The sequence below is a fragment of the Gymnoscopelus microlampas genome (genome assembly GCF_963454915.1).
Source record: "Gymnoscopelus microlampas genome assembly, chromosome: 15".
Taxonomy (NCBI): Eukaryota; Metazoa; Chordata; class Actinopteri; order Myctophiformes; family Myctophidae; genus Gymnoscopelus; species Gymnoscopelus microlampas.
In genome coordinates, this window is record NC_139952.1 from 28,477,254 (window position 1) to 28,501,106 (window position 23,853).

The window sequence follows — 23,853 nt, forward strand, 5'->3', positions numbered from 1 at the left end:
GGCAGGTTTTTGTATGCCACATAGAAATTAGTATGTGAATACATATAAAAACATTTTATTATTCATAAAAAGGTAAAAGCATTGCCACATCACATACACAAGTTTTGCGTCATAAAACGATTTGTGACAAACCACTGCAGATTACGAGGTTGACTCTTGCTATACCTGAACAATGTTGATAAAGGGACTGCTTGCAAAGGCAGTGAAGATGGCTTGAGTATAATATATATACTGTATATTGTTGCTGTCTGGCAGAAACCTGGTGTCTCTGCATTAAATTTTGTATGGCTTTTTGTAAATGAATGCCCTACTTTGTCACTACAGTGTCACACAAAAGTGGGAAAAGTGTCTGTGGGTTTTTATGAATATTGAACCAATGACAAGTATTAGCAAGAGCTTGTGACTAATTAAATTGTATCTACATTGTATCCAATTGGAACACAGATTATTTTGTTCATTAACAGGGTCTCCCCGTCTCTCCAGCTCTTTAGTAAACAGAAAACACATTTTCAGGTCAGGATACCTATTTTATCCAATCAGGAGAGTAAACTTAAATAGGATACAGGATAAACAATTGGAAGTGGAAGTAAAAAATAATCTGATGAATAATCTTTCGGGAGTTCTCTCTCCTAAAATATAAAATTGATATCCCAACCTGAAAAATTATTTTCTGTTAACTAAAGAGCTGGACAGACGGGGAGACCCCCCCCCCCAGACCCCCCCCCCCCGTTACTGAACTCTCGAAAGTGATTGTATTGCATTAGAATACAGAGCTTTAACCTCTTATCAAAGCTCACTTACACCCCCTTAAATAAGAACGCTAACACATTAGGCTTAATGAATTCTCCCTAGACAAATTCTATGCAACATGGAGGCTAACAGGGAGTTGCTGTCAGGCAGAAACCTTGCGTCTCCATATTTACGTATTTATTTTCAAGAGAAAGTTAAAAGTGCTGTGGGTTTCATGAATATTGAACCAATGAAAAGTATTAACAAGAGCTTGTTACTAAATAACTACATTGGAACACAGGTTATTTCTTTCCCCTCCATTTTCTGAAAAGTGACCAAGTTTTGGACATACAAGGTTTCCACGCGACAGTGACCAGGTGCAAAGACATACAGGCCACAGGAGGCTTCAGAACCTCACAATATCAAAAGGTCTCTTCCCTAGTCTTCCTCTCCCTCAGACTCGGACTCTGAAAACGAAAAGAAAAAAGGAAGCCAGCTGTCAGAGCCCTATATGAGGACATGGACAAAACAACATAGGAACAAAAAATAACTAAATGGAATAGACAAGTGACTCTCATTCTATGTATTAGTGATGGGAACTACCATAAATTAATGTCAGTGACTCGAGTCAGTTCGTTCAGTTCACTAACAAAGATTATTTCCAATGATTCGTTCACCTTTTTCAGCACATACGGTTCTGCCCTCCTCACGTAGTTCACGACTCGACACTACTACGTATACCACACATGGGCAATATAGGGCCCTGGGGCCGGACCCGGCCCTTTGACCATCTCAATCCGACCCGCCAAGTCCTCAAAGAAAAACCAAATGACCCCCCCCCCCAATTCTAGATGTTAATGGTATTGAGACAAATTTACTTAACTCGACTCCAAGTAATTAACATTTATAACATAATAATGCGATGTGTTTTATCAGTGACCTATGGAGTGGTGCATATCAGATAAGCTAAGATTCTGTATAAATTTATTGGCTCATTTAAAAGTTGATACGGCATTGACGTGGATTGTTGTAAGTAATCTTTTTTTATTGTAATTCCAGAGTACACCAGAGTGATACAGTATAGTTGTAAACATTTTTTAAAAAGATCAACATTTTGTAACTGAAAATTCTTGAAAGCAGGGACCTTATTGTAAAGCAGTCTGGCATGTCTACCAAATTCATGCAGTTTTAACATCATTCATACCAAATTCATGCAGTTTTTAACATCATTCATACATTTTGTTGTTTGTTTTAATTCAGTTGTACTATGTGTGGCCCTTCACTCACTTTATCGAGGTCAGTATGGCCCTCTGGAAATAAATGCTGCCCACCCCTGATGTATACAGTATAATATGCATGCCTCCTTTTTGCACTTTTGAACACTGCTGCCATTGGATGGATATTGTATCTGCACATTATACCTGCAAAGTTTTGAAACTACTGCTAAAAGATAAGCTCTTGTCCCTGTCTAGGACGAGACATTAACCCCAACTCTATTTACATTAAATTCAGTATTTTGATAATTATTGTATATTTTTTATTGCATATTTCTATTATTATTCTTACTTATTTGTTCCGTCATTGTATTATTATGTTAGCATCTTTTTTGCATAACAATAAGTCCAATTTCGCTGCTTGCAAGTTAGTGACAAATAAAACCTTGTTGATTCCTGAACTTTGGCATGGGTTGGTGATGCCCTCTGCTGGTTACTGGGAGGATTACAGCTGCTTGTCTGTGCCTGCTTGTGTCTCCCCCAGGGGACTTGGTTCCCCATCGTAATGTAGCTTGCAGATCTGCCGTTTTCGCAGAATGTTTGCCTGTTTTGGCCGAGCCTACTTTTATAAATATTGAACCAATGAAGAGTACATTAACAAGACCTAATGGGCCTGGTCTTCAAGATACACCACAACATTGGGATCCCCCTGTATTTGTCAAAATACTTCCAAAACGTTAATGAAGTCCACGATCATAACACCAGAGGAAGCTCCACAAATCAAGTTCAACCCAGATTTGTCTCGACAAAGGGAATGAACTCGTTCTCATGCTATTCAACAAAAATGTGGAATGCCCTATCAAAAGGAGTAAAGGAGTGTAAAACCCTACTCACTTTCAAAACTGCCCTAAAGATACACCTTCAGGAGGCTGCAATTCGAAAATGGCCCCTGTCTAAGTCTTAACCTACCAAATAGAATTTGTACTTCCAGGTACTGTTGTATAATAAATAAAGTACATCAATCAATCAAACAAACCTAATAACTACATTGATAATTATATTATAATAAGGTGACATCACAGCTCTGTTACCTTCTTCAGCATTCTGCAGCCACTCCACAAACTTCTTCATCTGTTCCAGAAAGACACTCTTCCCTTTGGTGGCAACCATGGCGTGGCCATCTTTATACCACCTCAGTATGGACTCCTCACTTAGCACGTCAGCTGGAAGAGACAGACAGCACAGGAAACATTCATTCATGTTCAAGGATCAAGGCTAAAGGTCTTATTTATTGTTACATCTTGTGCACAGGTACTAAGAGTAAAACCTTTTTTGTTTGGTTTCCTTGAGACAATGTAGCAGCATAGGAAATGATAGTAATAAGTGAAAAAAAAGAAAGAGAAAAAATGAGCAAAACAAATTGTCAGTAGTTTTAACTAATAGGATCATTTTAAAAAAAATAGATAATCCTATGTACAATGTATGTATAAGATTGGCATATTATAAACTCCTCAAACGTAACTTCGGTCGATTATTTCTCCCCTTCAATACCACCAATTGGTATGGTATTTGAGATTGTTGTTATCGTTGATTAGTCACCTTTACAACAAGGTATAACATGTAAGGATCGTGCAATCGTGGAATGAGCAAACCAGCTAAACGTGTGGGCAGCGCTCCCCCAAGAAATTGTCGAAATCCCTCAATATGCTCCTGTTGGTATTTTCTCTCGTTCTGAGCGACCTGCCAGCACACACCAGCTGGCAGGTGTGTGACTGGCACCTGAGCATGAGTCCTGCAACTTTGTTGAGTTTGTGTATGCTCCAAGGAGCAGCACTGCCCGCATGGAAATATGCCATGTTTGTCCCTTCAGGATAAGGCCTTTTGACAGAAATCTGTCTGTGGTATTGTTGTGCAAATCTTGCCTGTACATCTCTGGAAGAAAGCCTATGGTTCCTCAGTGAAGCAAGGGTGAAGAACCGCTCTTCTTGAGGTGTTGTCCCCCTGGGACGGCCACTTTAAGGTCTGTCTTTGATTCAACAGTCTCACGGAACTTGGTCCTAAGTTTGGAAATGGTACGAGGGCTGACACTAAATAATGCTGCCACTCTGCATAACGGAACACCAGCTTCCACTTGCCCTACTGCACATGCTTTATCCTGAAGGGACAAATGTGGCATCTTTCAATGGGGGCAGTGCTGCTGCTTGGATCAACAAAGTTGCAGGACCCATGCTCAGGTGTGTGCTGGCAGGTCGCTCAAAACAAGAGCGATTACCAGCAGAAGCATATTGGGGGATTTTGGCACTTTTTCGGAGGGCGCTACCCACACCTTTAACTGTGTTGCTCATTCCACGATTGCACGATCCTTACAAGTTATACTTCCGTTGTAAAGGTGACTAATCAACGATAACGATATACATTACAATACCAATTGGTATTAATGAGGTGGAGAAATAATAGACCAAAGTTACCAAACTTTTTTTGAGGAGTTTATATACACCTTCAATATCAGTAGCTGCAACAGTACCTTACATAAACAACTTCACAGTACCTTATACTGCGCGCGCGCGCACACACATATATACACACACACACACACACACACACATATATATATATATATATATATATATTCCAGGTAGATTGGAAAAGCGCTTGTTTTCTTTTCACCGCCCCCCAGGCAATTATGCAGAACCAACGCCAGAGGGCAATGCAAGCCACACCGCATGCGCGCACATGCACGCGCGCACACACACACACACCCGCGAACAGCCTTATTCAACAGCCTTATTCCATGCAGTTGAAGCACAAGGGGGCGAGCCTGAGGAGGCGGGGCTGGCGGGCTATGTTAGTGCAGTGAGTGGCAGTTGGGGCAAAGAGGGGGGAACGCAGTCCCCACAACATCATTTACGATTCTGTGCCTATCGGTACATAACTCGGACGGCGCTTAGTCGACTAGCAGACCATCGGCCGGTCGGCGCGGGCGCCAGGAGGCGCTCGGGCGCGCCTCCTTGGCCTCAAGGTCTGCTGAGTCGGAGCGCCTCCGTCGTGGATAATGGATACTTTATCGGCGAAAAAAAGTAGTCCGCGGTTGTTTGAAAAAGTAATGTCCCAAGCGGGAGTCAAACCCAGACTCCCAGTGATAGTGGATGGGGAGTCCAAAGAAGATTATCGAGGTGCGCCACTGAGGCAGGTATGTATGTATATTCATGTTGTCGTAGTCGTCGTCCCCGCATCGCAGCCCCGCCCTGAGCCTAAAAACAAGCGCTCCACTTCCAATCTACCTGGAATGCCAATCTACCTGTGACATATATATATATATATCAGCTTAGGTATGCATCAGATCAAAATGTATGACTCAAATCTCTGCCCAGGGGCATAGGAGACCAAATAAAACAGGACAGGGTCTAATAACGGACGTGGCTCCTGTGTGGATCTTAGACTTCATGGCAATTTCTATGACGTCAATCATTTATGACTTATCTATTAAGTATGGTTCCATGTTTGGAGAAGGTTTCAGTCCCATCTGACCACCATTTACTTCCATTATAAAGATTAATCGGTCCAGATTTTCTCTGGATGGACTGGACCCTCTAATTGGCCGCTAGCCTCACCATAAGATATATTTAATGTATAGGTAAAAGACTGGTTGAAACTAAACCAAAGCTGTGAACACTGATTTATTATATGCAATTCTGCACGTATACGCATGCTGTATGCCTGCGTGCATGCTAGTGCAAATGCTATTTAATTGTTTCATAATGTCACAAAGTTGCCTTGGCTAGAAACCCTTAATGCAATGCAACAGTCTCATGTTTTATAACTTGACACATTGTTTTTTTTTTATATTGAATCTGTTAACTAAACATATATATAAAAATAAATGAAAATATGCACACTGTATTATGTGGGTTTGTGTGTATGTAAATGCGGGATATGCAGACCTTTGTAGAAGAGCATCACTATCTTGGAGAAGGACTTCATGAATTGGATGTTGTCATAGCAATACTCCTGGATCTTCAGCAGCAGCACCATTTCAGATTGGCCCTGTGTGGTGAACTCTGCCAATAGTGGAGCATTGTGCTGCAAGGTAAGTAAAAGTACATTTTATTTATAAAGCACCTTTCAAAACAATATTACAAGGTGCTGTACAAGGGACCACAATGGAGCACAATAGAGTAATAACACAACAAGAATGAATGAAAAACATTGACCTGTACAAGCGAGTCAGCTAAAAACTTCAAGAGACAAAATGCTTACGAAACAAATGTGTTTTTAACATGCTCTTAAAACAGTCAACAACCTCAGCATTTTTTACAGTCAAAGGTAGGCCGTTCCACAGTGTAGGAGCAACCACTGCAAAGGCCTGGTCACTATTTGTTTTCAGTCTAGTCGCGGTTAAGTCCAGATGGCCTTTGTCAGAGGACCTGAGAGATCTCACATTGTTCTTAGGTCGCAGTAAGTCAGTGATATAAAGCGGTCCAGCCCATGTAATGCTTTAGAAGTTATTAAAAGGATTTTAAAATCTATTCTGGACTTAATGGGCAGCCAGTGAAGTGCGGCCAACACCGGTGTTATGTGTGCTCTGCGATTGGTGTTAGTGAGAATTCTGGCCACCGCATTCTGCACACACACACACACACACACACACACACACACACACACACACACACACACACACACACACACACACACACACACACACACACACACACACACACACACACACACACACACACACACACACACACACACACACACACACACACACACTTTGTATTACAATCCTTGTGAGGACATACAAACTTTAGGATGGCACACACACACACACACACACACACACACACACACACACACACACACACACACACACACACACACACACACACACACACACACACACACACACACACACACACACACACACACACACACACACACACACACACACACTTTGTATTACAATCCTTGTGAGGACATACAAACTTTAGGATGGCAATGTGATTTGGATTTCTTTTTACATTAAACCCTAAAGCCTGAGTTATAAAAATGCGCTGCTGCACAACACGTTGTGGGCTTGTAAGATCGGCTAGCTTTGTACCTGACGCATGCTCAAATAAGTATACATTTGTCAGTAACAAGTGTTAATTTATCCATGTATAAGTCTGAGAGTGTTCAGATGTATATTTGTACACTCGCCGAGTGTTAAAATGAACTTTTAATTAAAAGTAAAAAAAAAGAAGAAGGATAAAACAGGTGTGAAAATAATTCAAGAATTTACTTCCCTGGCCTACTGGCAGTGTGCACAAAAAAAGTGGCGCTTATCGTGATCGGTCCAGTGGTTTGCGAGATTAGCCACAGGACACAGACACACACAGATCCCCCTCTAGACAGCTCTCTCGAGTGCCACGCCGTAAAAATCCCTCACTGAGCTTGTAGATCGGCTATTTTGGAGTACGACCTACTTTGAGGTGTTTGAGCGCCTGCTCGGTGACCAGCTCGTCCTTTTTGTTCCACTCCACAGCGTTCATCAAGCAGGTCCACAGCAAGCCGATCACAGCCTGCTCCTGCAGCGAGCTTCTCTTCATCTCCTCCTTCACATACACAACCATCTGCGCAAGAAGAACTTATTTCTGTGAGCTTGCAGATCAGCTAATTTCACAATTCGTCGTATACAGGGCTTGTTACAGTAAGTGGTTAAGATCTAAATGCCTGAGAAGATCATCCCCTTCAGTGCCCACCCAGGTTCAGGACAACATCAACAGTTCAACATACAAAAAAAACACAAGGTATGCTCTGCTGTGTTCGACTGCACTCTCAACAGCATTTCAACCGCTGATTGAAACATTGTAGATAGCGCATTAAAACACAGCCGAGCGTATCTAACCAGCGCGCAGACATTATTTTTTCCCAGGGTCTCCCAGTACCTCCTTTATGGGACACTCCTGTGACAGACGCTCCTGCAGCTCCTTCTGCAGCTCCTTGCGTGTTCCCAGGGTCTGCTGCACGCGCAGGAAGTCCGACAGCTCCTTCAGCCCCGCCTCCGTGAAGTACTTGGTGAAGTGCTCCACGTTCTGCTTGTTGGCAGGAAACAGCTCCTGAAATCATTTAGTAGAATGTTGTCGCTGTCGGGCGGAAACCTTGTATGTCTAAAACCGCTACTTTCCAGGAAATGGAACAAAAAAAGAACCTGTGTTCAAATGGATCCAATGTAGTAATTATTAAGTCACAAGCTACAGTTAATATTTTTTATTGGTTAAATACAATGTGACGCTTTGTGAGCTTGTAGATGTGCCATTTTAGCTACTTTTGTGTGATACTGTAGTAGTATAACGAAGTAGTTTCAATAATGCATTGTTTTTTAAGTTGAAAGATGGAGACAAGGTTTCTGCCCGACAGCAAAGACATAAAAAAAGAACGGTCATACTAAAAAGGAATCCAGGCAAAGTCCACTACCAAAGTGCTGCACGAGGAATCTAAAATAATAAATACACTATAGGAGCTAAGACATATAAAGAATAATAAAAACACAATAAAGAAACAAAAAACGACATAAATCACTATAAAATACAAAACACACAAACATCACAGCCAGTGAATCTTGGCAGAGACCACAAAACTCTCAAGTGGGATTAAAAGTGAGACTTAAGGCAAGATTTCAATGTTTCAACAGAAGGGGCCAGTTTGATATGGGAGGGTATCTCATTCCATACATAATTTGGGGGCTACTACTGAAAAGACTCAGTCACCTCTGGTTTTTAAATGTGTCTTTGGGACGACAAGTTTCATCTGATCAGCTCACCGCAATGACCTTGAGCCAGAATCGGTGTGATGTGATCATGCTTGTTGATTCCAGTTGAAAGACGCGCCACAGCGTTTCATACTAACTGTAGACATGCAATAGAGTCCTGGTTTATGCCAACATAAAGTGCATTACAGTAGTCCAAAGTCACACGTGTAGAAATAAAAGCATGTAACACTTGCTCAAAGTCATTAAAAGATAGCATAGCACAGATTTTAATTTGAGCAAGCCTCAGATGACATTTGAGGACAACTTCTGGAACAAACATGACGTTAATGCTCAGTGTCTGAGGAATACTTTGTCAGATTCAAAGTGAGCGAGCATCTGCCCAGTACAGGTATATTCAACTACAACTACACTACAGTATATTCAACTAAGGGTTCGGTGAATCAACTGACAACAGCTAATCAAACGAAAAAATAATCACTTTCATTAAAATAATCAATTTGTGGACACAGCCTAAACTGAACGCTGCTAAATATTCATTCAGTTCACAGGGATTCATGATGTTAAAGTGTGAGGGGACCTCCCTGTTGATAATTATACCTCATGTTGAGCAGAACAATGCATTTTTCGATGCATTTTTAGCAACATAAAGTACAGGGGGACTGACAGGTTAACAGTGTCACCATGGAAACACCCTGCAGATAATAGCATTTAGCCTTCAACGGCAAAATGTTCACAACCCACCACCACAGAGCTCATTGTCCATGCATTCATCTTCTGTGGACTCCACTAATACTGTAACGGTGTCTTTACAGGTCGCCCTAAAACAGAGGTTCTCAAACATTTTCATGTCAAGGAGGACCCCCTAATGTATATGTATTTGGCCATGGACCCCCATTTGAAAAGATTTTGTGCCAGGGATCCCCATAAGAGAACATTGTCAGTTTGTCAGAATTATTAGAAAATAGCCAATCTACAAGCTCACAACGTGTAGCGATGCGACACGTGAGCTTGTAGAGCGGCAATTTTCAAATAGCTGTTTTTTTTAGGGCTTTGCTTACGTTGAAACCATTTCTCATTTTGCTGGGGACCCCTGTGATGCCCTCAAGGACTCTTGCGGGTCCCCCGGCCGACCCCACTGTGCGAACCAGTGTCTTAAATAAAAATTGATCAGGCAGCTGTAGTTGATTCAGTACGCTGCTACGTGAGTCCTCACTAAGGCCAAGAAAGTAGATCATATCACTCCAGTTCTCAGATATTTACACTGGTTATTTCAAAATACGGTTTAGGGCCAAAACCGTGCTGCTGTGTGCACGGTTTCTTATCTTCTGCTTTTGCTATGAAATATCCAACCTCTCAGGTCGTGGATAGGTCTGCTTTCTGTCCCCAGAGTCGGAAATAAACGTAGAGAAGCAGCGTTCAGTTTTTATGCACCACATCTCTGAAACAAACTCCCAGAAAACCGCAGGTCTGGTACAACTCTCACTTCTTTTAAATCAAAGCTCTCTTTGCAGCCGCCTTTTACTGAGCTTTTTTATTATTGTGCTGCACACAGTTTTTTTGATGTGGTTCTTTACTCATTCAGTGCCAATGACATGTAACAGTGTTTACGCTGAAAAGACGCTTTCAGCGTAAACACGATTTCCGGAAATAATGTGATCACAACAAACCCAGCCCCGTCCGATCTAATGTTTGCTCTGCTTTCTTGTTTTTTTCTGCGTTTTTGGCGAGAACAATCTATATTCAACAGCCAATAACTAAAGAACGGAGGGTGGCAGTGACACACTTTCCCCCCCAATGGAAGCAGAGACACTCCTCCGTCTTTTGCGACACTCGTGTGTCGATGGTCCTGGAACAAAATATTCTGTGGCTCTTGAAAAGTCAGTAAAAGTGCTCAAAAACGCTGGCACCGGCTGACTTAATTAATTCTGAGTTTAAGAGAAGAGATTCTGAGAATTAATTCTTAATTCGCTCAATGAGTTAATGTTCTTAATGTTTTGTAAATCCGTTTGAATTGCCTTGTTGAAATGTTCCATGCAGGTAAACCTTCAGGACATTTCAGTGATCTCCTTTAACCACTATACCCAATATACTTCGTTGACTGGAGTCCCCCAGATGTATATACTAGGCGCCCTACTTTTATCGTTCTACACCAAATATCTTTGACGAAAATAGTCCACAACAATGCACTCTGTGACAGAGCTTGCACATCTGCTATTTTTGCCAAATGTTCGCTCCAGAATAGGGATGCTAGGGTTCAAGTGGTTAATTCAGTAGAACAGCATAGAGACAGGACATTGATAGCAGACAGAGAGAGCAGGACGTACAACAAAGGTCTCAAGCTATAATTGGGGTCAATGCACTGTGAATTCTATTCTTACCAGAAGTCTTTTATCCAAGTTGGCCTTCCTCAAAGCTGAGGTGACAGAATTGGCATCTTTCTCAGATATCCACGCTTTGAACATCTTGACTGCAAACGATGCAGAGATTCCTGAGAAAGTACATTAAAAATATTAAAAACTGACCTCCATTACATCTTCATACATTTAAGATATTCAACCACATGAAGAAAGAAACCATGATGGTGTAAACGTCAAGAGGGAACCACACACACATTTTGATGTCCTTGTGAGGACATCAACATTTTAGGATGGCAATGGATAAATCGATTTTTTTTAAACAATAAACCCTAAAACCTGAGTTATAAAAATGTGCTGCAGTGCGACACGTTGTGAGCTTGTAGATCGGCTAGTTTTGTACCTGACACATGCGCAACTAAGTATAAATTCATAATAACACTAATAATAAAGTCATAATAACACTAACCCAAACAGAAACACACACACACACACACACACACCTTCCTTGACGACATTGTCGCTGAAGAGGCTGTTGATGATGGGCGTTCCGATGGTTCCGTTGGCTAGCAGGATGCCGGTCAGCATGGCCAGCTTGGTCTGCTCTGACTCACAGAAACCCTTCAGGAAGAGCAGCAGCTACACAGGAAGTGACATGTGCACACAGGAAGGGACAGGGATGAGGGTGAGAGCCTGGTGCTCAGACTGTGTGTGTGTGCGTGTGCGTGTGCGTGTGTGTTGCTTGACTCTTGTCTCTATTACGTATGTTAACGGATATGATTAGCACCCAGTTTCTCAACGTCTCGTCCGAGATCCTTAAGGGTCTGCAACTCTGAGAGGGTACAACTGGAACCATTTTTGGTTACTGTTACTGTAGCTAAACAACAGAGAGGATAACAGACTCCGACCAGTTTACAGCCAAGAGTCACTGAAACTGACAGAACAGTAAAGCATATCACACAGCTATCAGAACTTTGTGAACTCCAATCAACACTGTAAATTATCAGTGTTCATTTGAGTGTACAAATGGAATTTGTGACATTTAGAACCAGTGGAATAGGAAATAATAGAATACAATGCGACTTGTTGGGAATTTAAGCGAATAAAAAAATTGCATAGATCGCATAACATTCACATTATGTGTGGTGCGTGTGTAAATGTTATTAACAAAAGTAAGTTAGTCCCAACTCTGGTCTTTACCTTTTTGATTTCTTCTTCAAATGCCTTCTCTAGATATTTATATCTCCTTATAAGCTTATGGAAAACCTGCAAAGAAGATCAAATAGAGACAATTAGTGCCAACAATATCCAGTTCTTTGACACAAAACTAAATGCCACCATGTGAGATGGTGCGGTCCAAAGATTTGTGTACTTTACACCAGAAGGCACTGTTGAGCCATAATGATTTATGAATGACTTGCTCCTTGTCTATGAATGGACTATTTAACTTTTGCTCAAAAATTCTGAAAGGAAGCCTTCATATTTTTGTCAAAAAGGGGTTTTGTTGACATTTCTTTTGATTCCAAGAGTCGCAATACCTCCAGAGCCATGTATATCTACCCCCATTTCATCAGAAAGCCTTCTGGAGTACCTGAGCATAAAGGCGTAGAGCTGAGTGGCTTTCTTCAGTGGTGAACACGCAGTATGCCGTCACCTTGGTCTTGTCGCCCCCGTCGTCGATGCGTGTGCCTCCAGGAGCTGTGGTAGTGAAAGTGGGATTAAAGGTTAAAAGCACTAATTAGATTTGAAACGTATACACACTACCTCCTTATGTATAAGGCACAGCTTTATTCAATTTAAAGTCACACATAGACTTCATTATTCTAACGACAAGTTAGCCAAGATTTACCCTGATTTTGAGGCGGGATGTCCGAGATGTCAGCACAGACCAGCCACGCTGGGCCACATGTTTTGGTCGTGCAACTCATTGGTCAGGCTGTGGGAGGGGATTTTTGAAGCAATTTCCTATATAGGTGGTGGAGAGGCGAATCCCTGCCCGGTGGTTGCCGTTTTTGGTGTGTCTCCGATCGGGGGACGGTTCACGGGTCTCCAAGCAAATGCTGTAGCATTCACTACACTGATGGCTCGCAGACTGATACTTAGACAATGGAAATCAAAGAAACCTCCCTCATTCCAACAATGGGTCAAAGAGGTACTCTTTATGTTACCCCTAGAGAAATTGAGGTATAATCGTAGCGGCTCCAAAGATAGATACATTAAAACCTGGACCCCTTTTGTAGAATTTGTTGAAAACATACCTTTCACTTAAATGCATACTCCTTTATACAATTGATGACGCCCAACAAAGTCTGACCATATCAACCTCTGGCCGGAGGCCCACAAAACAGAGACGGCTGGATACAGAATATTTATTTTCTCATGTATTTTTTTATTCACCGATTTCAATAACAGAAATATCTACCTTGACTCAAAAAAGTACAACATATCTTGACGAGAGTTGAACTGTTTGACCTGTCTGTCTGTCCGTTTGTTTGTCTGTCTTGTCTTTTTCCTTTTTGGTAAGATTTTTTTTATTATTATTATTATTATTATTATTATTATTTATTTTTTTCTCATTTTTTGCAATGTCCTGTCTTTTTTTTTTTGTCTTACGACCTTGGGGGGAGGGTTGGGGATTGGGGGAACAAGTTGTCATATATACGACTATTTACCTGTATCTTATGTATAAAAATGAAAAATAAAAACAAAGTGTTCAAAAAAAAAAAAAAAGCACTAATTAGAGCATGTCCCCGCATCTGAAGCTTATGTCCCCAGTCTGGGGCTGACAAGACAGCAGACAGGGTTTTTGTACCGATGACAAAGAAAACTATTTGAAAAGTTTTATCAATTTCTATCAATGAAAACATTTTATTTTTGTAGCTAGCAGACATTTATAGAAACACATGACCAAGTTCAAACAACATCATACATACTGTTAAATGTTATCTACGGCTGCAGTGATACTATATAACCTACTGTCAACAGAGATTCTGGCTTGACGCTTCATGTACGTAACATTACAATTTCATTAAAGGGCAACTTTGCACATTTCTAACCTTTAATCCCATCTTTCTATTGTAAGGGGTATTGGAAAATCTATACCAGCCCAGGCAAACAACTTGTTTCAACAAAATTTGCCAAAGTCGACCATATAGTGATTATATGTTGTACTTGTTTCTGTCATTTTAGTTACTACAACTAGCTCACTAAGAGCCACCACTAACAGTTGTACAGCATGATTTACGTATTCATGTTACCGTGTAGCCACCGCTGTTAATCTCTTCCCATTTCAATAAAAAAAATAACTATGTGTGGCATTACAGTTCAACCTGCTGCCAGGTTGGCTTGGGGTTAATGTTTTAAGGCCATTATGCACAGGAAACTGTTTGGACAAACATAGATGGGCACATTTACCAACAGATGGGACTAACAGTATTTTTTCACGATATTCTTGCTGCTTACAGTGTTATCCTGTTTTTGTCCTATTTGTTATCCAAGCTAAAGGCTTATCCTCCATTACACAGCTACAGTACCTTGACATTCACAGCCATCCACTGGTATCGTGTGTGTGTGTGTGTGTGTGTGTGTGTGTGTGTGTGTGTGTGTGTGTGTGTGTGTGTGTGTGTGTGTGTGTGTGTGTGTGTGTGTGTGTGTGTGTGTGTGTGTGTGTGTGTGTGTGTGTGTGTGTGTGTGCGTGCGTGCGTGCGTGCGTGCGTGCGTGCGTGCGTGCGTGCGTGCGTGCGTGCGTGCGTGCGTGCGTGCGTGCGTGCGTGCGTGCGTGCGTATATATAAAAATACATTTTTACATTTTATAATGGAGCTTGGATCAGGGAATTCGGGAAATTATAAGTCATAGTTGACTGACATTACAGGCTGGCAACTGGATCTCGAAATCCACCTGATCTGACGTTTTATTATTTATCTACAAAGTGCTTTAAGCTGCTATTCATTGCCTTGCACTGGATGATAAGGCATTGATTTTTACATAGACTAAAGAGCAAACATTGTCCTTTTTCTGTCTTGTTATTGTGCCTGCTATTTACAAAGTTTTATATTTGCAATGCTTATTTTGTTTTGTTTTTAAATGACTGCAGACTGCATAACAAATTGTACCTTTGGGACAATAAAGACTGCTTTATTTGACTTGACTCAAATTCAACCAGTCATGTATATTTCTCGTTGGAAAATTGGTCTTACAGGACAGCATCCTTCTCTCCACCATGGAGCTGCCTTTGACCTCATTGCTACTGTGACTAGATCTTTGCTAGTGTTACTAGATCATCTAATCTTTGTGAAGGTAAACCTTTTAACTCTAATTGGTTTGGCAGGGAGTGGGGTCTTCCTGGTCACAGGCCTGCCACCTACTGAAAATCAACAATGAAACAAATCCTAGACAGATTCAAGATAGGCTGGATGTGAATGAATGTGTGTTATGTGCGTGTGGGTGTGCATGCATGTGGGCATGTTAAGAGAGATTATAATTCAACTACTGTAGCTAAACGACAGGGAGGATAAACAGACTGACCAGTTTACAGCCAAGAGTCACTGAAACTGACAGAACAGTGAAGCATATCACACAGCTACCAGAAAAAGATGGTATATCCAATGCTTATTTAAATATTATAGTAAATAGGATTCAATGAGGCTGGTGAAGTTTCCAATTTAGTGTAAACCCCTGTATATTACTAAACTATAAAGGACATCCCAAGTCATTCTGATAATCAGGCTTAACACACAGATAGAAGCCAACTGTAAAAGAGCTCCATTGTGGGTGTAAACATTATATAAATATTATGGATTTCACTGATACATTTTTTTTTCCAGAAAAAAAATCTGCCCCACTGAAACAGCGCACAGGAGATGCTGGCTCCTTTTTAGCGGTGCCAACCGCTCTACGTTTGACTCTGTCTGCGTGTCCGTCCATTTGTTTGAGCACGGGCCGTTTGTTTGAGCACGGGAAAGAAGCAAACAGCTATAACTTCAGTTTGCAGCATGCCACCAAGTCCAAATTTGGTATGTGGACTTAGACCACCAATAGGGACGAGCATGAATTGATGACGTTATCAAAGAGGGGTCCAGGGACCCCCAGCGCCCGTATGAGCACGGGATGAGCACGGGATTTTAAACAGCTATAACTCCAGTTTGCAGCATGCCACCAAGTCCACATTTGGTATGTGGACTTAGACCACCAATAGGGACCAGCATGAATTGCTGAAGCCCCGCCCCCTCCGTCTTCCCATTGACTGGCCTTCAAACAGCCATAACTCAAGTTCGCAGCATGCTATGGAGTACAAATTTTGTACATGGACTAAAGCCAGCAATAGGGACTAACTGTCATTACTTAAGCCCCGCCCCCTCTGTCTGCCCATTGGCTGGGCTTTAAACAGCCATCATTCCAGTTTGCAGCATGCTACCAAGTACAAATTTGGTAAGTGGACTCAGACCACCAATAGGGACGAACTGAAATGAGTTAAGGCCCGCCCCAAAGGCACCGCTTCCTTCACACAGGGTGTGATTTTTTGAATCAATAGTGGTAAAGGGAGTCTTTTCCAGTGCACAGGGACGGAAGGGGATGTCTTTGATTAAGCAGAATTACTATTTTAATCTGACACAGCCACCAAGTGGTCGCTTTGTCCTTTCCTGAGCAAGCTTTACAACTCTGGACTGACGTGGTCTGACACTTGGACTGTAAATGAAGAGACTGGTACTATGGTACTTGTACCCAACTAAAAGCACTAATGTTACCCTTTGAACAGCGCAGGGTGTATTCGTTTTGTCCCTGTCCCACAAAACTAGCAGGATTTGGGGGCGCGCCGGTAGCCAACCAGATGGCGCGTAGACCACATAATCCCAAAGTCCCTGCTTTGATTAAGGCTGAAGACCTGCATTGCGTGTCCTTCCCCTCTCTCTGCCCCCAGAATCCTGTCTCTCTCTTATTCTAAATAAAGAAAAAGGTTAAAAAAAACAGGCTAAAAAATATAAATTAATCAAAAACAGGATTTGGTGCCTCCAGTCAGACAGGATGATCTGAGACTTAACTTTGTCACTGACGGGTGGAAACCTTGTATCTCCATCTTTCAAATTTGTATTTTTTTTCATAAATGAATGCCCTACTTCATCGTATGACATGAAATGATGCGACACGTTCTGAGCTTGAAGTTGTCACCATTTCTGTAATTGAAAGTGGTTAAGTGTGTCAGAGGGGTTTTTATGAATATTGAACCAATAAAAAGTATTAACGAAAGCTTGTGACTCAATAATAATCCACTGGAACACGGTTACATTTTTCCTTTTCCTGAAAGATAATAGGTTTTGGACATACAAGGTTTCATGCCCGACAGCGACGATTTAAATATCATGCTCGGAACATCCAGCCAAGTCTGACGTCACACAAGCAGTCTAGACAGTCGTTCAGTGCACTCACCGAGCATGCTGCCCGCGATGAGGATGTCAAACAGGGTGTCGGCATAGCGACGGTAGTCCAGACGCGAGCCGGTGACGTCCAGGAACTTGGCTATGGCGTCCAGGTCCTCGCCCGCTTCATTGAGGCCCAAAACGATTGTGTCTCGGAAAACTGTGGGCTCAAACTTCTCCTTTTCATCTGAGAGACAGGACATGGAAGTGCGGGTTAAGGAGACTTTGCAGTAGAGGTATCTCAAACATTTTCATGTCAAGGACCCCATTGATCCGTATTTGGCCCCGGACACCCATGTGAAAAGACTTTGTGCCAAGGAGCCCTATAAGTGAAGATTTGTGTTATTAACATTTTCAAAATAATTCAAAATTTGTCACAAATTTAAGATTTTTTCAGGTTGTTTTGAAAATAGCCCATCTACAAGCTCACAATGTGCCGTGATGGGTTGTGCTCTTGTAGATAATATTTTTGAATAGCTTAAGTATAAAACAGTGGTTAAAGCGGTTAAACTGTTCCTCATTTTGCTAGGAACCCCCTGGAACCCCGTCAAGGACACCTGGGGGTCACCGCACCCCTCTTTGCGAATCACTATATTACAGGACATTACCAGAAAATGGCCAGTGTAACTGGCTCACTACATTGTACAATAGGTTCCGCAGACGTCATATAATAATGTATAAACAGATATGTACTTTTACGGCAGCATGAAGCTGGCGTGATTATCACAGCTATATTTAGCTGGGCATGGCACACAGGCCATTGTCCCTCTGAAGCTTTCCTGTAACCCAGAACACTGTTTGCTTGGCAAGGGCTTAAGCGTCTCCATTTAATCCAATGAGGATTCCTCATCACAAAGCCTACAATGTTAATTCCTTTCAATAGGCAATTGTTTTTTTTTTAGTGTAAAATGAAACCGGTCTCCTTGTTCTGCGAGTGTATAGTGACCGATGGTTCAGTGTGACACACTCACTTGTTACTGATTTTCAAAAGCCAAGGCAGCTTCAAGAAGAGAATGCCAACGTTTAGTTTTATCAATAAGTAACGCTGCCAAGTTAGACAGATTTCCTTAGTACTCTAATCTAACTGAGTACTTTCTACAGTACTTAGGCATTGACAAATAATTATAGAAAAGGGGATGCTAGGAAACCTGCACAAACATACTCTGTGTCGATCTAATCTTCAAATATTGAATACAGCATATTAAAACTGCACTATGTAACTTTCCTCTTCTACCACGGATTTGAAGCCGGTGTCCTTCGCAAGTGTTGAATTTTTTACCATTGAGCTAATGGAGTCTGCCTGCTTGCTCAGGGGATAAATAGAATCTTGACCATCATCAGGTCAAAATTTGTGTCAGATCCTGTGTCTAGGTGAGACATGACCTTTGACACAATCTAAATGTCTCAATAGATGAGCAGGGAGACAAAATACAACCACCCCAATTGTATAAGTTATATTGTACTAGACCATACCCGTGGGGGGATATGCGCACATGATCTGGCAACCCGGGAACCAGCGAACACAAAACCGTTAATTAACAGCTGAGATTTTGTGTAATCGAAAAACGGGCTTCGCTGTTCGGTGCACATGGTAATGGTCAATGGCTGTGTGCAAATTCAGATCAATTGCTCCAGCCACTGAGGAGAAATAGGCAGAACCAACTACACCACGCACCACTACAGAGGTTTGTCAAATTATAGGAGGATTAACATACTCTCACTTTTATTCATCAAAAAAAGGTTAGATAGTGCTGCTTTAAGACAGACGTGTTTCATCCAAAACGCATCCATCCGTCTGTCAGTCTTTTCCTTCTGTGAAGTTATCTTATAGTACCTAATAGTTTACTTAAACTCAGAGTTGAGGACCCTTTCTCTCCTGTTTTGCGTGAGTGAATGATGCCCATGGTAGACGAAGGAGCAGGCTGGCAGGGCTGTGCACCAATGTCATGCCAACTAGCACAGTGACACGTTTCCACTAGCGTGACGCCACTGGGACTGGGACATTCTAGGAACTTGTTAATGTCTGAGAGCCAATGCCAGTGGAGGGCTTGTGTAATAGCTGACAGTGAATGCCATTGGACAAAAACAACCTGTTGGCACCACAGCAGACGGGAGCCCAGCTGGCCTGATGGAAGGGCTTTAGAGTTAATGGTCCGTGTCACAACCTGGTGCGTATGTGTGTGTGCATGGCTGAGTGAGGGAGTGAGTGTGAGTATATGTGTGAGTTCATGAGTGAGTGCGTGAGTGAGTGTGTGTGTATGTGTGTTCAGTGTCCACTTTCACTAAACGGACACAAAATCAATTTTGAAATGATATCTCATAATACAAGGATGATAGATTTCCCACACACACTATCTTCACTTGCAAATAAAAGTATATGTTTACAAATAACTTGAAAATGTATACAAATAAATGTATTTTTTTTATTTTTTTATTTGCAGGTGAAGATGATAGTGTGTGGGACTTCCTTTTTATACTATAGTTGGCCCATGGTCTTCTCTGATGCATCTGTAGGTGTGCAAAGGTTCTGCTTATTTATGTTATTCAGTACCAAACATTGCTACTAAATATATAAATGAATATGTTACTTTGTAATGGAAGACTTATTACAATTATTTTAGAAATTAGAGAAAGATTTTGAGAATACAGCCAGACTGATGCTGAGGTTTGGCTCTGATGGTTCTGATTTAGGAGTCCTAGCCCACCGATTACTGATGTAAGTACTAAAGCAATTTGAAAAACTTTATTCAAAATGTTCATAAATAGAAAATTCTAAAATAACACATTGCAACGAGTTGTGTGGTGGTGTGCTTGTAGATCTGCTATATTTTACAATTATTTAAAACCTTTGAAAATGTTTGAAACCAAAATAGGGAGCCACGTTGAAAGTGGTTAAAAATCGGGACACATTTTCATTCCTGATTAGAGTATTGTATGTCTGCTGGTGTTGTTATCTGGATGTCGTGATGGGAGTGCTGTCCTGCTGTATATTAATATCTATATGGTTCAGCTGACTGATGTGTATTTTTAAGTTTCTGTTTTTGGTTCTATGTGTTGTTGTTTTTTGTTTTATTTCTGTCTCAAGACTCTTTTCTCTGTTTTTCATGTAAATTGTTTTTTCTTAATTGGGATCTATAAATGAAGCAATTCAATGACTGTATGTTGGACATTTGTATGCAATGAATGCTTCTGTTAAAATCCAATAAACAAAGGTTTAAAAAAGAAATTAAAAAACAGTCAAATAATATCAGCCAAACTGATACATATCGGTCTGGCTCTAGAATCAAACCATCACATCGGTTTCTTTGTCAACCAGTGTGATAAATTGTGAGCAGCCGGTGGTTCTGAACAATGCTTGGTGCTCACCCCTTTTCCTGGTCTTGAACCTCTGGCCTGTGAGCACTGGCTTCTGCTGCTTACCGGTATTCATAAAAGTCCTGAAAGCAACGCACACACACACGCATGCACGCACACACGCACACACACACACACACACACACACACACACACACACACACACACACAATTAGAAACTGCTGCTCATACAACGTAAAATCACATTTTTTTGTTTTACGTAAAATCACACAAACGACATGTAAACTCGGTAATAGCTTTGTTATCAGATCAGAAATCAAGAAACTTAAAAGTCCAGAAAAACCTGTATACCGGTAATATGTCATTTATTTTGGTTAATAAAAGATCCACAAAAAGACAACATACATTATATAGATTGACACGCACATTATTTATAACTGTACCATAATAATAGTGACAAACATTGTGTTCTGGGATACCTGTGTCCACTAGTCACAAGCACAGATTTTTCAATAACCCTAGAAAAAGTTCAAGGCTCAATGCTTACCAGCTGTGAGTGTCTCGTACCAGCACTGAGTTAAACAGTTGTAACAGAGTGGTCGCTGTGTCTGAGAGTTCTCTCACTCGCCTGCCAACCCTGTGCTCTGTGCTAAATATAGTGGGCTCATCCCTGCAGCACAAACCTCTCTCTCTCTCTCTCTCTCTCTCTCCCCCTCTCTCTCATCTTCTACTGGGGACACGTGTCATATTACTGAAAGGGAATGTGTAGCCATGGCTAATAACATACTCACACATACACATGTACAAACCAGACAGCAAACACACCTGTCCGGTTGATCAGCACTAGCCTCATTTTTACTTTATGTTTTCAAACAGCTGGTTTAGACTGACATTGTGAAAGTTTTCAAAACAATTGTGAGCTTTTAGATTGGCTATTTTTGGTATTTGTGCACAACACCATTGTACGGTGAAGTATAAAATAGGGCTTAAGTTCTTAATCAGACTGATTTAGTCAATTTAAAAAAAATAAAATTATTATTTTTTTTCACATAAAAAGTTCTCTTTTTTAAACACCCTTCTCGATTATTCGCGTAATGGATAGAACAATCTCTAATAAAGGAATATATACTTTGCCCCCCTAATTGACGCTGCCAGTCACTTGCAGAACGTTGAGCAACAGGCTTACAGTATGGTGACCAGACTGAGGGGATTGAGCACTATAGGCCAGGTCAGGGATTACAGCACTTTCTAATCCACAACATCAATGCTGGACTGCTTGTCTGCCGTAAACAGAGTCTGTCCACTACTCCTGGCACTGCCATAAGCTATTAGAATTGCCATACACGTGACACAATAATGAAAAGTATTAGGCAAATCAAGAGACCAATTTGAATGGCTGTCTTAAGTCAGCAAACTCAATACCTCCAACATTATCTATTCTATAGTCTTGTTTTAGTAACAGTTTATAGGCAATATTAATTGGAACGTTAGTAAGTGTTAGAAATGTTCAAGTGTTAGTAAAAGTAATATTACTGGTGCTTCTTAGCAGCTTTTTTCTGCATTAATTTTCACACACTGGTGCCAATCATTGTGAAGTCCTCATTATGATGATAGTCATTGAAAGTTCTCACACATACAGTAGGTTATGATAGACAACCAGAGAAACTTACAATAAGAAAAGTAAATGCATATGTCATCAAATGCAGAGAGATGAACTAGGATCACGAGTAACCCAAGAACCTAGCACCAGTCTAAAGAATTACTATTAAAATAATCTGTACAACGTTGAAACTAGGATACCAGGTAAACAATGAACATACAGTAGCATTTGTCTAAATAACCTGCTATCAAAATGTGTGGTTTCATAGTTCTCATACACAGGACATGATAGACATTTAGTTCTCGTGTACACAGGTTATGGATAGTAGACACGGACTAGATGGATACAGGATAGGTGGGCACTAGGGATATCTGGACACCTCTATGTAAAATTGTCTATTTTGTCCAAAATGTAAAAAAATATATATATATATATATATTTGAAAAAATTTGCCTTAAGCAATGTAAAGTATACATGATGTGAACATGCATCATTATCAGATTTAATTGTATCCTCCATCTTCGTGTTTATACCCCAAAATGACTGGATATACAGTGTTTTTCTTTTTGTAGAAATATTAGACAGAACTTAATTGTCGAATGTTTAAGCATGTTTTAATCAAGTATAGTTTACTTCTATCTTTATAACATTTTGGGGAAACATATCCAATTTAGGCGGCCACCTATTGACCACTAGACAGTCACAGTGAAAATCTCATACATACACAGGTTGTGGTACAGAAGACAGTCTTTGTGCTAGTCACAGTCAATCAGCTGTGACTGATGTGCGATAGTCATAACTTGAACCTACAAATGACTCTGTGTAGCGACACCGTTATACTAACCGAATGTTTATCTGAGCGCACCTGTAGAGCAATAAGGTCACTTTAACAACCTTACATCACACATTGTCTAAGTAGTTAGCCTATCCGTACAACCCTATATATATATATATATATATATATATATATATATATATATATATATATATATATATATATATATATATATATATATTAAACGATATAACGTGTTCTCTAATTACTGTACCAACTACGCTGTTGTAGAAAGTAGACTGAATCCAAATAATCGGACAAATCAAACACGTGTGACAACAATAACTTAGACGTCACGTAGGTCTACTCTTTGTATATAATATAGGTTATTATGACTCTCGGTCTTACCTGACTGTGGTTGACTCAGTAATAAGTTGGATAATGGAGATTCTGTAGAACTATCCCTTATGAAGTCAGCTTTATTGTGATCAAGTATAGCCGCTTCACTCCGCTTGTTCAAATCACACACTCAGACAACCAGTGTTGCCATGTCGGCTTATTATAAGCGACTTTGGGTCAAGTGTAAAACTTGGTAGTTGCGGGTTGCGGTGTTTTGGGCTTGTTTCTAACGTGTACTTGCTTATTTAGGCTTGTCTCACATTTTTTTAAATATTTTTTTTTAAACCAGCGGTTCTCAAATATTT

General features: G+C 40.8%; 1 protein-coding gene across 2 annotated transcripts; it reads right to left on the reverse strand.

The window, feature by feature from the left end:
- On the reverse strand, positions 1-23,697 carry bzw2 (basic leucine zipper and W2 domains 2). Of its 2 annotated transcripts, none has more exons than XM_084080115.1 (12): positions 23,558-23,697; positions 20,826-20,896; positions 17,470-17,646; positions 12,637-12,743; positions 12,246-12,311; positions 11,549-11,684; positions 11,070-11,179; positions 7,868-8,038; positions 7,406-7,552; positions 5,885-6,023; positions 3,035-3,166; positions 1-1,196 (listed from the first exon to the last, which is right to left on the reverse strand). In XM_084080115.1, the coding sequence occupies exons 2-12, from the start codon at positions 20,887-20,889 to the stop codon at positions 1,168-1,170; spliced, it is 1,278 nt and encodes a 425-aa protein (XP_083936241.1). In that variant the 5' UTR covers positions 20,890-20,896; positions 23,558-23,697; the 3' UTR covers positions 1-1,167. The 2 variants fall into 2 exon arrangements, with proteins under 2 accessions (XP_083936241.1, XP_083936240.1); XM_084080114.1 differs by lacking the exon at positions 23,558-23,697 and adding an exon at positions 21,322-21,390.
- Positions 23,698-23,853: the final 156 nt, after the last annotated feature.